General features: G+C 31.9%; 1 protein-coding gene across 2 annotated transcripts in view; it reads right to left on the bottom strand.

Moving 5' to 3' along the window:
- Nucleotides 1-4,758: 4,758 nt before the first annotated feature.
- ORC4 (origin recognition complex subunit 4) overlaps nt 4,759-15,272 on the bottom strand; it is a 41,398-nt gene continuing 30,884 nt past the window's right edge. Inside the window, exons 2-17 of one of the 2 annotated variants that reach the window (XM_028224739.2) lie at nt 13,071-13,220; nt 12,741-12,831; nt 12,592-12,648; nt 12,315-12,362; nt 10,476-10,526; nt 10,342-10,385; nt 10,163-10,226; nt 9,872-9,958; nt 9,523-9,614; nt 9,334-9,415; nt 7,259-7,344; nt 7,042-7,151; nt 5,802-5,894; nt 5,630-5,694; nt 5,402-5,545; nt 4,759-5,109 (exon numbers count right to left, since the gene is read on the bottom strand). In XM_028224739.2, coding sequence (XP_028080540.2) covers nt 5,074-5,109; nt 5,402-5,545; nt 5,630-5,694; nt 5,802-5,894; nt 7,042-7,151; nt 7,259-7,344; nt 9,334-9,415; nt 9,523-9,614; nt 9,872-9,958; nt 10,163-10,226; nt 10,342-10,385; nt 10,476-10,526; nt 12,315-12,362; nt 12,592-12,648; nt 12,741-12,831; nt 13,071-13,180 — 1,260 coding nt within the window. In that variant the 5' untranslated portion in view covers nt 13,181-13,220 and the 3' untranslated portion in view covers nt 4,759-5,073. Of the gene's footprint in view, nt 5,110-5,401; nt 5,546-5,629; nt 5,695-5,801; nt 5,895-7,041; nt 7,152-7,258; nt 7,345-9,333; nt 9,416-9,522; nt 9,615-9,871; nt 9,959-10,162; nt 10,227-10,341; nt 10,386-10,475; nt 10,527-12,314; nt 12,363-12,591; nt 12,649-12,740; nt 12,832-13,070; nt 13,580-15,272 lie in introns of those variants that run through there. The other variant, XM_082892498.1, reaches the window with a different exon arrangement.

The raw sequence follows: 15,272 nt of genomic DNA, 5'->3' as shown, positions 1-15,272 counted from the left end.
AAGGTGGCAATATCTTGGTGAAACATAGCATCTGTGCTTATTGGCAACATAAGGAACCATAAGAATAAGGTGGCAATATCTTGGAGAAACATAGCATCTGTGCTTACTGGCAAAATAAGGAACCAAAAGAATAAGTCGGCAATATCTTGAAGATTGGGAGAAGAGGAAAAGAAAGAAACTAGATCGTCATCCCCTAAAACAAAGATTTAAAGTCACGTTATTGTGTCCAATTAAGTGAATTGGACAAAATAAATCTATTTTTTTATTTTTTATTTTACCCGATCAAAAACTATATTACAATATAAATCCATTTGCTAGTGTAAAACCCGCGTGTTCCAATTAAAAAAATATGGAATAGCTCAAATTGAACAATAAATTTTTAGTATTTCTTAAAAAACCAGAATCCAACAACAGTCCGTCAAACGAACCGTAATTTTTTTGGATAATTTTTTTTTTATTATACATATATATATATATATATGTAAAGAAGAAGCAACCGTAATTTTTTTGTATCCATTTTTTATTATGTTTTTATTATTTTTTTTTTTTATAAAAAGTAGAAGAAGAAGCATGAAACAGTGGGACAGATGAACAGGGCGATCCCAAGGATGAGCAAAGCGATGGTGTAAGGGACTCTGGTTCCCTTGAGGAGATGCCTAGATGCTACTCCCATCACCATGCTTATTTCGAAGAATATCACACCGTCTGTCGGATTCCATGACGAAGCCAAATCTAATAACAGATTCCATGACTATATTTATACCTATACATATACATTTTCCTATGTAAATATAATATATATATATATATATACATTTGAGAGAAACTAGGGAGAGGAGATGATGTATTTTCTTTTGTTAATTTCAATAAGAAATTGAGTTCTTATCGATAGATTTTCATTCTTCTACAAACATATACAAGAAGCTTTTTTTTAATTTCTTATATAATTTTCTAAATGAGAGAGAAAGTGAAGTGAGGTGTATAGATCTGCTTTCATGGCAAAGTTTTAAACATCATCTCTCAGGTTCTCTCACTCCTCTCTCACAAATCTGCTTCATGACTACATTTTGTGTGTGTGTGTGTGTGTTGTTGAAATGTTTAGATCTGTTCAGTTTTTTTAATGTTGTTGTTGATGATGATGATCTGTTCAAATTTTGAACAATGGAGAGAAAAACAAATTGGAACAAGCAGAGAGAGAAGATGAGGAGAGATAATAAAATTTGGACAGATCTGTGTAGGTAAATTTAAACAGATTTGAACAGATAGGTTAGGTTCACACAGATGGATTAAAAAAATTAAAATAAGATTGTTGTTTTAACAGATAAAAAAAAAAATTAAACAGTAAGCTTGTTAATTTCAACAGATAGATCTTTTTGAATAGATAATTTTAACAGAAGAATCTCAGTGGATGGATATTCCAACGGATATATATAAATTTGACAGATAGTGGAAAAGATTTGAACAGATAGACAAAAAAATTTGAATAGATAAAAAATAATTTGAACAGATATATATTTGAACAGAGAGTAAAAAAAATTAACAGATAAATTTAAAAATAAAATGTCATTTAAAATAAATAAAAAGATTTCTCACCAAACTATTTCATAAAGGGTGCACCTCTCAGCAATAAAAAAAGATATATACTAACCTAATATCTTATACCCTCCTTAAATTGAATTTATCACCAATAATGATGATGCATGTTAAATAATTTTAAAATTATTACAAAAAAAATGATAAAGTTAATACTATGAATCTTCTATGATAACATAAATTGGAAGAGACACTTAGAGAGAGTTTATTGTCAATTATTTATTTATATATATATATATATATACACATATATAAGAAATAAATAAAAATAATAAAAAATTCAACAATGCTAAGAACCCAAAGACCAAACACGTATGAGACACCTGGTTCTCATTCTATATTTAGTCCTTTATGCACTTTAAACTTACTGAAAAATTTAATAGCATCGAAATCGTAGTACGATACCATATGATTTTATAATTAAGATCACAATCACTTTTATGATTCCATAAAATTTAAAATATTATTATGATTAGATCTATTGAAATTTTGACAGCTATTCCCTTTTGTCTCTCCTCTGCCTCACACACTAGAGAGACACCACTCTCAACACATCTCATACCCCTCTCTCTCTCTCTCTCTCTCTCTCTCTCTCTATATATATATATATATATACATGAGATGGTAAGGAAAAGCTCAATCACATTTTGTTGTAGAACCAAAGCCCAAAGACACTAGGTGTGACTTCCATCAAGAAGTAATTTGCCCTAGGAATAGATAACAATGCATCAACATAAGCGACGTGAACAAAGCCAATCCCAATGTATAAAAAGCACTCGTCTCCGAGGGCAGAAATTCAGTGTCTTCAATTACCATTTTGGCTCATTGAGATCACCACAAACATTCTTAACAATTTGAAAAACCTCCGGAAATAATTAATCTTAGCACTGGAATCAAACTAATCTAAAACCACAATCAGAATCCAACTAAAACAATCTAGCTTTTACAAATTGATGGTTATTCTCAGGTTTTTCACTAACAAATTTTTATCCAAACAAACAAAAAAGGAAACAAAACAGAAAATAGGGAGGAAAAAACAAGAATACCATTCAACAAAAATAGCAACCTGAAAATCAGAACATAGGCAATGATGAAGAATGCTGCATTGTTTGTATAAATAATCACTATGCTCTCTATACTATGCTCCAAATGGTCTTCACTCACAAAGTATAGGTAAAGTAAGCCATAAAACAAGTGCAAATCCAAGTGAATAGAATGTAAACCAAAAACACACTCCAAAATCTTATTGCCAAAGGGAAATTAAGAAACAAAATATAAAATTTATAAATTAAAAAAAAAAAAAAAAATCCTAAAAGCTCTTATTAGTTGATCTTTTGGCAATTACCATAACACCAGTCCTACTCATGACCATGTCCGCAGAAATAACAACCTTATCTCTGTGCCTCTGGCTCTAAAATACTCCAAAGATCATTCCAACAGAAAAAGAGAGTAATGAATGATTTGGGACATAATGATAGGGGTGTGCCTACTGATGCAGGATGTATCATAAATCCATCAGTACAATGAAGAATTAGGGTCAGGTTTCATATAAAATAGACTTGCATGGTTAGGAAAGGTAGAAAAAGCTCTTAGGAGTATTAGGGTTTATAAAGGTTGTTCTGATGATTCAACATGCTAAGTCAAATATAGCAAATACTAATTATTGCAAAAAGAAATGACATAGAAGCAAAGAGAGAAGACAAAAAAAAGAAAGAAAGATAGATAGAAACAAGACAATATGAAGATTTAAAGTCACAAATTCTCAGTTGATGTTCATTTCACAAGAGTTAAATACAAATAACTGCAGTCTTGAAAACAATTCGCGCCAAAACTGATAGATAATTTGTCATAATTAAAAGAATGTATGAAAAGACCATGGGTTCTTCTATGTAGGCCCCAATTAACTTGAGATTAACTTGGTATATTGTGCCACTAAGATTGTGTATGAATCATATATTTGTTGAAGCAAAAGGGAAGAAAAAAGAAGGCTTTTACTTTATTTTTCTTTTCACCTTCATTTTCTTTTGTCTCTACAAATCTACGGTTCAAACACAGCTTCGTGATTTTTGTAGAGCCTATAGATAGGACAAAGTGATGAACACAACATGACAAACCATTGTAGTTAAACTTGTGCAAACTTTCTAGGGTATTGAAATACCTCATGATCCCACATCCAGTTAGAGAAAGTTTGGGCAATATGTGAGCTTATATCCCTTCTTAGTCAGCCGTGAGTATTGGAAAATTAGACAATACTGTTATTGGTTGGGGCGTGGGTGTTGCAATTGATATTAGATGGGGACTTACCCCATAGTGTATGGGCTATGCTTGAACATACTATGCATCCTTAGCACAGTTTTCCTATGGACAATGGCAGCGGCATGGTGGGAACCATAGACTATGTGAGGACGTGTGTTCCTATTGGGGTTAAATGTAATACCCTGATATCCCACATTCCTAAGTTGTATATATGAGCTTACATCCTTTCCTAGTAACTGTGAAACGAAGTCCCACATCACCTAGCTACTAAAATAATGTGCAGTATAAAAGTGTGAGGGCATCCTCACCTCAATAACTAGCTTTTAGAGTAAAATTATATCCAAGATCATGTCACAATAACAATCCATTTCAAAACTATATGAGCCTTAATAAAATGAACAACATCATTATTACGATTGGTATTAGAAGGAAAGTGTTGTGGTTGTGTCGGACATAACGGGGCATGTATTTATTCAAGGGGGACGCTCTGGAGACACACCAACTAGTTTTTTTTCTTCCCTTCCTATAATGTTTTTGATGGATATTGAATATTTATTCATTTTCACTTAGATTTAAATACTTAATAGATCATTTATAAAAAAGATATAAACAATAAGTGTTAATTAAAAGTGATTTTTTTTAATTGTCGAATTAGTTTTAATTTTTGTTAATTTTGATTGTTTGTGTATATAATATTAATCTACATAACAAATAAAAACATATGAAAATTTATTTTATTGCCATATCCATGTCTCCAATTTTTTTGAAATCACTGTATCTTGTATCTGTATCCGCATCTGTGTCTGTACTTCTCAAATGTGCTATATGTTTGCAGTTATGAAAAGTTCCCGGGCTATAGAAGAAGATTTTCTTTCCTCTTTTAGGTTAATCAAAAACATCTTCCTTTCATTACCTAAGAAAATAATAAACATATTTTATTATTATTGATTTAGGAAGACATCCAAGTAAATTTTATATTTAATTCGAATAAAATAGGAAAGATAGTAGCACTACCATTGAGGAAAAAATAAATAGATAAAAGAATGAAATGAAAAACATTACAAATGTTAGCAGTTAAGAGAATCTCCCTCGTTTAGGATGGCATTTAGGTCAGCACCAGATTGGTTAGACTATCTCTGATCTTGAAGTCTCCCAAACAAATTTGAGGCACGAGCCAATGCCTGGTCGGGCTAGTAACACCATCAATGAATCCCTTTAGCTGTTTCAACCTTCGCGATTAATTAATTTCTGAAGAATTGCCTATCAACATGAGTAAAATAATACACTAATCACCAACTTTTCATAGATATTGTAAGTTGAAAGTCTTTGAAATTTTAATGTCTAGATGTTGCTAGGAAACTAGCTTTTGAAGCATCATAAGATGATAAACTGCAAACTAGCATGAAAATTTCCCAAAAAGCTATATAGATTTCTCATATAATAGAGGCTTATGTTTACAGATTCATCAAGAATATGAGTGCTATACTTCTATAGTGCATCCAAAGATCATGACCATTTAACATGATGTGCGCACTTCATTCTAGAAACTTACCGGACAAGACCGATATGATTTCAACCCTTGATATAGTTCATGGTATGAGATTAGGAGCTTCACGGGGCGAAATTCAACAGATTGATTGTGCCCTCTGTTGTCCATAAAAGAGATTAATTCACGTTCTAAAAGGTGCTCAAATGCCTGCAGAAGTCAGGGCAACAGATTACCAAAATATGCTTGGGATAGATTAGAAAGAAGCATCATCATGCAAAGTACCATACGCACCCGTAAGCATACATTTCGTGCATAGTAATCAGATGTTTGGAATGAATCATGTATGCTTTTGTATTCTGACATATAAGATAAACATAATAAGTAACAAAATATTGTTATAGTGGTACTTGGTAAACAATATAAAAATTAAAAATTAAATATAGAAAAAGCATCTGAGGCAGACCTTTCATTACAGAATTGAAGTTGTATGATTCTTGCTCTTTTACTTCTAACCTCCTCATGCAGACCAGTATGTAGAGTTCAAGAACGGAGCAATCTGCTTAAAAAAAAAAAAAAAAAAAAAAAAAAGAGTTGAATTTGCACTAACAATGTTAAAAGCCTCATAAAGATAAGGCAAAAGAAAGTCTACAAACAGGTGTTCACAAGAAGGAAAGATTCTCGAAGAATTAAAGGATATAAATAGTAGTTAGCTACAGAATGTAAGAAGAACATGCTCAAGAAGAATATTATCAATGTTTCCTCTCTTCCCATGGCTCAGCTTAGAGCATTCTTTAAGTGGCTTTAAAGCCATATTTACGAAAACTGAAAAGTCGAAACATTCCTCCCTAAATAGAATTATAATTCCCACATTTCCCTCTTCCAAAACTGACAGAAGTCCAAAAATGTCAAAGGTTTGATGCCAAATTTTCACTAAAATATGAAATTAGATCCTGTTGTATATTAATCTTCCTAACCCTTTTAATCTTGTTGACTTAGTTTCTTGTAAAGATTTTCACTTGTCCCCAAGCTTATTCCCAAATGAAATTTCCAATTTTCTTTGAGGCCAAGCTTCCTCCTTTCATCTTTACACACTTTCTTTAGAGACCAGGATGCATTTATGCTTTAAACACAAGATGCATAGAAAAATTATAAATATTAAACTGGAAATATGTATCAAATCCCTCATAATGCTAGCTACTACAAACAACATCCCAAGGAACACAATTCAACATGGAGCCTGACAGCATTTGCTTTTATGATCCTTAATCTCATTTAATATTGCCATTGTGTTTTGTTCCTTTTAATTCGCCAATAAAGCACTGAAGAAAGCAGGAACACTACTACAAATAGACAAACAAACATACATGCAAAATATCAGTCAATTGGAGAACATTAGTTAGCCTTTTCAATACAACCACATATGCAATTTAACCAAGTTGGAAGTGACAAGTTGATGCATCCATTCGTACTATACCCTTATCACAAGATAAATATGCTGAAAAAAAATAATCAGGGAAAAACAGCAGCATGTGGTGGACCATGTTTTCTCCTAAAGCATAGAGGAGATAATATTTTGAGCATAAACCAGATAACCAAACAACACACCTAGAAGATTTTGAGAGGACTAGAATTTAGAATAATGAGAATCGTAAAAGCAAAAAATGCATGTGAAAGGTCAAAAAAATCTAATAAAATACCCATACCTTTTAAACATTCCACCTTTGGCTGCCTTTGGATACTTGAAAGGGCAGCTTTGAAGTTCTCTAGTGATAGGAACCCAAAATCCAAATCCATATGACTAACAGCAGAGAACCTAGTGTCATGGACCACCAATACTCATAAATAAGGTTTAGGATGAAATTAATTACAGCAGTACACCTTCAAACTAGAATTCTATGCTTCGAGGACAGAAAAACTTACAGAAACCTCAAAAGATGGTTGTATGTGGAATCAGAATTTGATAATGCATCAATAAGTTGTTTGAATCTCTCCTCGGCCAATACATTCTGATAGATGTCAAGGAGTTCTTACCGCATGCGCCATAGCATTAAGATTCAGGAACAATAGATATTATCATCAAAGTTCTAAAAACTGGCCCGGGAATACATAAACAAATAATTTCTTTCTTTTTTTTTTATTAAATAAATAAAATAAAACATCAGACGATCACACTGATTTTACCCTAAGATATTAACTTTAGAAGGGTATTAAAAGAATGTCAATCTTAACTGAAAAGGTATACAATTAAAAGAAAAGAAATTAGATAGTCTTACGCAAAAATGTAAATAGTGTATAGCAAATGCACTCAGCATGCAAATTATTAAGCCTAAGCTTGTGGTGCATGGGAAGCTAGTTAGTTCTTGAATGGACTTCAGCCACTCAAACTGTAAGGGCATAAACAGGCCCATTACAAACTGAGGTAAGGTTTAGATGAAGGATACTGGATACATGTGAAGACAAATGTGTCATATTATGAGATGTAACTTTATCTATCCGAACCCACCTGATTGAGACACAAGGGTTTAGTTTGGTTTGGTCTAGTTTATTTATCTATCCGCCAAATTCACAAATACATACACACAATTGAATACATAATATACACACACACATAAAGCATTAAATAAGTTCCTATTGATAAGGATTTATAAAATATTATACAGCTCGATGTACATGTAGGCTTCTCTTATATTCAAAGGCAATCAAGCTTGGCATATCCCCACCCCCTCTCAAAGTATCTTTACAAAAAAGAAAAAATAAATAAAGTAAAAAAAAGAGCGAAAGCAAAACATGAATAATTAAAAATAGAAGTAGGAATTATTGCAAATCAAACAAGAAAAAAATATAAGAGTAGGCGGTCAAACTCAACGCACAGCATCCACACCTCATCCCAACCCCCATGCCCTCTCAAAGTACTTAAAAAACGAAAGAAAAACAAGAGAAAAAATTAAAAGGGCATCTTATCGCAAATCAAAATTGAAGATCATTCACTCTCTTTTAAGTTTTGACGTCATGTCAATTTGAATGCCAGTATTAGCTTATGCCTCTTCTCTTTCTGTGAGAGAAAACAATGGATGGTTTCTTTTTGAAATAATTAAATTTCTTTCCCCACAAATCTTCATATGCTCACTCTAGATCTCATTCTTCTCTAAGTTGGAAAGCCCACTTGTGGTTAAACAAGCTTGATGAACTTTTCATCAAGTTTTATTTAAGGAAGTCTCCAAATGAAGATTACTCTAACAATGTAAACTAGATTTTAAGTGTAGACAGTTGTTTGGGTCAAAGTTCAAAAAACAACAAATCTCTAATAAAAGTGATAATTTTGGATTCATAAACTGTAGTGTCCTGACACAAATGAATAAAAGGTAATCCATAATTATTATTTTTTTTTTTTGGAGACATGACAGTTGTGTGACTGGCATTTTATTGTTCAAATAGAATTTGCATAGGGTTCATCATTCAAACAAATGCAAAAGTTAGTGTTGACAGTGTGTGTATGGTAAAATAAAATAAAATTTAAAAATTAAAAGTTAAAAAAAAATGTAAGAAAAATGAAGAATAAGCAGCATAACAATATGACATTCTAAAGCTAACAGAATATATTACTGTTCCAAAGTTAGAACCACACATGTTACAGAATGTTTTTCAGAATCTAATTCTTTTTAATGACTATATTTGAATAGCATTGGTTGCGTGAAATTTCAAATGATTTATTTGATGCATTCCATAAGCTGAAGCATTGTAATAGATGTTGTATGTAATAAAAAGCAAAATATTCAAGAATAAATCATGATAACCTGAAGTATCTTGAATGAAGTTATTAGCAAAGTCTACTACAGCATCCTGTATCATGTTTTAAACTTAGAAACACAAGCCAAGAAATCTACACAGGAACGTTTATCTCCTCTAAAGCTCACCGTATTGTTTCTCTAATGATATTTGTATGCTATAAGCACAATGTTGGTTGTGCCATTAACAAAAATAAAGGGAAAGGATACAAGAAGCTTGGCATTGAACTCAACTACATAGTCATGAGGAAGGCTTGAATCTGTTGGCAATACTAAAATGTGCTTTAACAGTCTGCATAACCGACAGGCAAGAAGATCAACACAAGCATTTTTTATCTGAATCTTCAACCTGATCATAAGCTACAGCAGCTCACCTAAGACAGATAATAAAGAAATTACCTCTGCAAATCTTCCTTTGAGGGAGGAAGAAACAACAGTTTCCTATGTGAGAAACGAGACCTTACTCTTTTTTCCAAGAGCTGATCAGCATCCTGCAAGGTGTAATACCTAATTTATCAGTGTTCTCTACAAACTGCAACATTTTACGAACCACTGAATGCATTTTGCATCTGCAACCCACGCATTATCGACGACGTATTTCACTTAAACAGGCTTTTAAATTCATTTTTGTTTTACTCTAAGCAGTTTTACTCTAAATGTCTTCACAAATACAGGATGCTGATCTCTGAATTCTGATAGAACAAATTTAAAATAGACAAAATGAAATTAGAAGCATGAAGCAACATACCAGTCGGCAACTGACACCAATTACAATAGCTTGTGATGTTACAGACTGCATTGCATCTAGCAAGCTATAGAGCAATCGTTGTTTACCCTGAAAAGTGCCAGACAGGCGAATCATGAAATTTCTAGCAACAAAATTTCAACATCTGAACCAAAATATTCCCTTTGAAACCAAAATTTCTTTGAAAGGAGTTTTACTAGGACTATCATCCTTACAATTCCACCAAATGATTATGTGCATGTGAGCAAACATGCATGCACACACATGTCAAATAAACAAAAAGGGAAATCTTACCTGCGCAAAGAGGTCAAATTCATCCAGTACAAAAATAACTGTTTTATGAACTAATCCACACTCCCTGGAAACAAGATTTGAAAAATGAGTATATGAATGTGGGGGGTGGGGGGGTTAAATAACCCGAATTGAATTAGTCAAGGTCAGAAGACGACATTAACAACATTTTCTACACTCACCTTAACATTGCTATCATGAACTGGGTGTTATCATCAAATGATGCCTGCAAAAATCAAGTCAAGATAATAAAAAAAAACTGGATCAATTATGTTCCAAATGCATCATGTGATCTTAAATGGATTAGGCATGTTACCATTTTTGAGAACAACAATTGATGTTCCACACATAATTGTCTGGCAATTTCCTGAATAATAGATAAGAATGAATGAGAGAAAAGAAAATAAGAACAAATAGAAACTTTTCCAGAATAAAAAAGCAATCCTACAACACTTTTATTTGAATTTCATAGAGAAGAGTCTGAGAAATATTGCAGAAGCAGATAAGCAATATCACAAATGTGCATACTAAAGTAAGCAGCATTGGCTTGTGCCCAAAAACTAAGACACAAACTTCCAAGGGGTACTGTACATTGCTATCTGGCAAGATGTCATTCATGTTATAACTCTTATGCATTAGCTTTACATAGTCCATTGTCTTCCTTTCCCTCAAGAGTTTAAGGTTACAACCAAGTCTAATTTGATTCACAAAATCATTTCACAGAGTGCTGCCAGCTTTCTGAATTCATTGTTCCTTTCTAGTAATTAATTGATGCAATAGATCCAATCATTGCAAAGTGCAACCGTAGGGTATGATTTAATGAAGTAAAAGGTCTGTGCCATTTTGATTGATTTGAATGGTGAATTATTGCTACTATCTGTTAAAACATGTCAAATGTGACAAAGCTAGAGGCCTATTATAAGTAGTTTAGTTTTACCAAATTCTTTGATGGATAGCCATACCATACAGCATGCTATAAAAAGCTCTCTTTATACTAGCGGTTACTAGATACAGTTACATTTGTGTGTGTGTGTGTGTGTGTGTGTGTGTGTGTGTGTGTGAGAGAGAGAGAGAGAGAGGTTATAATCAGTAGGTTCATAGTGCTCCTATATTATTAATCAATCTAGTTCTGACAGGTTACAAATTGTTTTAATTTTCAGAAATGAATAAAACTTGTGGTGCTACTTTAAAAAAATGTTCTAGATATCAACTTTACAATTAAAGCTTTCATTGCAGAAAGGGAGAAAGAAAAACAAAAAAGGAAGAATCATGACAAGAACTATCAGAAGAAATTTTAAGTTGGTTTGGAGAACCTTGCTCTTATAACATCTAACTTAAAATGAAGAGTTAAAAAAACAAATCAATGAAAAGGAAGCCATGTGCATAAGATTTCTTTAATCACCTTCCCGATGATGACGAAGTGACAATTAAGTAGCATTCTACATTTTTCATATTCTTTGCATGGGAATGAATTTGCACCTGTTGCATTAAATTCAAATCCTTGTGATAAAAAAAGGGTATGTACTTGAAAAGAAATTAAGCATTCAAGTATCAATTGAGAGGCAGTCCCCAATTTCACTCTTAGAACTTAATCTGCAATTAGGGCATTTGGGTGAAAATTGATTAACATCCCCCATCATTTTGTGGGCCAAACTTGTCTAGTTGAGTTAAAAGTAGAAAGTTTTCCTATTGTTTTGCACAATGAGTAACAAATCTTTCCTAGATCTAAGCACCATGTCATACCTATATATATATACATATATATAGTACAAATGCATTATTTTCCTAGCTACAGTAAGTGGTTAATTAGGTTGTCAAGCCACAACTATCTACTCAAGTTCACTACTGTCTGTTCCTTTTACATGGCTCCAAATGCATTATGCATAATATCTCCTTAGTGTTACTGGATGCTCATATAAATGTAACTAGAACCCAGTTGAAAAATAAATAATAAGAAAACCAGAAGTTATAGCCAAAAAAACCCATCAATATGTAAATCCCTCGTATTCATCATACAAACATAACAAATGAATTTAAGTACTAGAATGTATGAAGCAATGGTATCAGAACCACTTGAAATGCAACAAACCAGGCGAACGATTAGGAAAGGAACGCAAAATCATGGCAACAATTATAGCAGGATATGAAGTTGTACCTTAAGTGCGCAATTGTCATCACTGTGTAAAAGTCCATTCAGCTTTATCTGAAACCATCATAAGATAGTAAAAAAGAAGTATGATTGGACTTCTATAGCCATCCATTCAATCTATGATGTTCATAATTTATTCTCCCCAGAAAACATTAAATGTAAAAAGATGAACAACCAAACATAATTCTTCAAAACTACCTACTGAGAATAATGTGAACTTTTTCAGTTGAAATTCTAAAAAATCGAGCAATCAGAGGAATATATATTGTCACATGAAGCATACCACTAATATCATGTCAGGATACTCTTTCAATAGATCTTCAATAACAAGCTCCAACACCTAAAAGTATTAAAAAATAAATAAATAAATAAATTAACAGAGTTACAACTTAAACCTGCCAAAACAAACTAATCAAAGGCATTGTGTTTTACCGCAATTTTTCCACAGCCACGGGGACCAAGAAGCAGAACTGAGTTGTTACATGCCTCAGTAACCGAACTTGATACTATAAACTTCAACTTACTGAAATTAAAATAAAAAATAAAAAATAAAGCTTGAATTTACTTATTTCACTTCTCATCAATTTACAGATTAAGCACATTACGAAATCAATCAAAGTAAAGACCGGGGAGACGGGAAATAGAAAAAAAATAAAATGAAATGGTAAACCCTGTTTGGTTACTGAGAAAATGAACATTTTTTTTTTTTAATTTCTCAGCAACCAAGCGAAAGGGTTTAAGCATGCAGAGAGGGGTTTGGACCTGTAGTTGCTGTCGGGAGAGTCGGAGAGAAAAGTGAAGATGAAATTAGGGTTGCAGAGTCGGCTTCGAAGGAGGATTAGGGCTTCCTCAGCTCGTTTTTCTCGTCCCATTTTTTGGGTACAGCAACTCCAACACTACCAGCTAAAATAGCTAAATAAAAAAACAAAAAACACGTTATTTTAGCTTACCATTCTTTAACAAATCTCTCTATTTTAGCTAAATATTCAAACTTACTTAACAGATTTTCAAAAGAAAAATGCTAACTGCATAGATAAAATATTCATTTGGGTTTGAGTATTAGGAATAAATCTATCAGGAATAAATCTCTTTCCATAAAATTCAATATTAAAAAAAAAGGAAAAAAAAAAACGTATACAAGTTTTTGCTTATGAATTCCCAATCATATAAAAATAAAACTCTAAAATGGTAGGTTTAAGAAGAAAAATATCAAGGGAATTTTGTGTCTAATTGTTTCCTTTTTGAGAAAAGATAGAAAATGGGGCATTTCCCTAAATAAGCCAAAATAAGAAGGGAATTCTCAAACTAAGCCTAGTTTTGAAAGAATTCCCAAAATGAGCTAACTCGCGATTCACAATCGCTAGTTCAACACTTTTCCACCCCTGTCGCCTGAAATCAGTAAAAGTTTAAACTCGCTGTTAGGAAAAGCAAGTTTAATTAAGAACTCGCTGTTAGAAAACGCGAGTTTGATTAAATTTGTTTCCTTTGAACTCGCTTTTTACAAGCACGATTTCATGCTGAAATCGCTTTTTGAAAACACGAGTTTATCATAAAAGGTGAACTCGCTGTTTGTAAGCACGAGTTTAGCAAAAAAAAAAATTTCTAATGAACTCGCTCTTTGTAACCACGAGTTCATCAAAACCCACGTTTTATGAAAAAAAATTTTCATCTCACTCTTTAGAACCACGGTTTTTTACCAAATTTTTTTATGAACTGTGCTTTTAGCGTAATTTTTTTTTTAATTTCAATTTTACTGAACTTTAAAGAAAAAATTTTCGTTCTTTTGTTTATGTTGTCATTGTTTTGGTGATAATATATTTCAGAATAATTTTTTTGGTTAAAATTCTTTTACTAAAACCGTTTTCATATTAATTTTTTTTTCTTTCCTTTTGTCTTTAACCACGAGTTCATCAAAACCCACGTTTTATGAAAAAAAAAATTCATCTCACTCTTTAGAACCACGATTTTTTGCCAAATTTTTTTATGAACCGTGCTTTTAGCGTAATTTTTTTTTTAATTTCAATTTTACTGAACTTTAAAGAAAAAAATTTCGTTCTTTTGTTTATGTTGTCATTGTTTTGGTGATAATATATTTCAGAATAATTTTTTTGGTTAAAATTCTTTTACTAAAACTGTTCTCATATTAATTTTTTTTTTCTTTCCTTTTGTCTTTATTTTGGGTTAGAATGTGTAATTCAGCATTTTTTTTATTTTGTTTGACTAAAGTAAATTTCTTTTGTTTTTCCTTGTGTTTGTTTTGGGTTAGAAGATAATAATGTAATTGATAAATTTTTTGAGCTTTAGTAAAGCCGTTTTGATGTCAATTTTTTTTTAATTATTATTTCTTTGTTTTGCGTTAAAAGGTGTTATTCAGTAATTTGTTTGGGCTTTAATAAATCTGTTTTCATTTAAATATATATATATTTTTTCTTTTGTCTTTATTTTGAGTTAGAATGTGATAATGTAATTCAAAATTTTTTTTTCACTTTACTAAAGCCATTTTCATGTAAATTTTTTTATTTTTTATTTTTTTTTCTTCTCTTTGTTTTGGGTTAGAATGTGCTATTCAAAATTTTGTTTTGGCTTTACTAAAGTCGTTTTCATGTAAATAATATATATTTTTTTATGTTGTCTTTGTTTTGGGTTAGAAGCTGATAATGTAATTCATAAAACCTTGAGGAAAAAACATATAAGTCTCCCACAAAAATACATAAGTAGTACAAACATAAGTCTCGAACAACAATACATTGTGGACACCATGAACTGAACACACAATACATAGATAAACATAACAGTTAGACAGACAAATATTAGCCAGACAATCTGACCAACTCATTACGGAAACACTTACTCTAACACAGACATTACATATTAATGCATGACCTAATATTGCCGAAGTGTAGACATTAACACCTAATTCGCGCTTAAATCGGTAGGTGGCTCAGAGTCTGAACAATCCGAAAG

Source organism: Camellia sinensis, chromosome 10, assembly GCF_055761805.1.
Source record: "Camellia sinensis isolate YWXY chromosome 10, ASM5576180v1, whole genome shotgun sequence".
Classification (NCBI taxonomy): domain Eukaryota; kingdom Viridiplantae; phylum Streptophyta; class Magnoliopsida; order Ericales; family Theaceae; genus Camellia; species Camellia sinensis.
The sequence above is the reverse complement of the archived record's forward strand: the minus strand, read 5'-3'. Positions and strand labels throughout refer to the sequence as shown.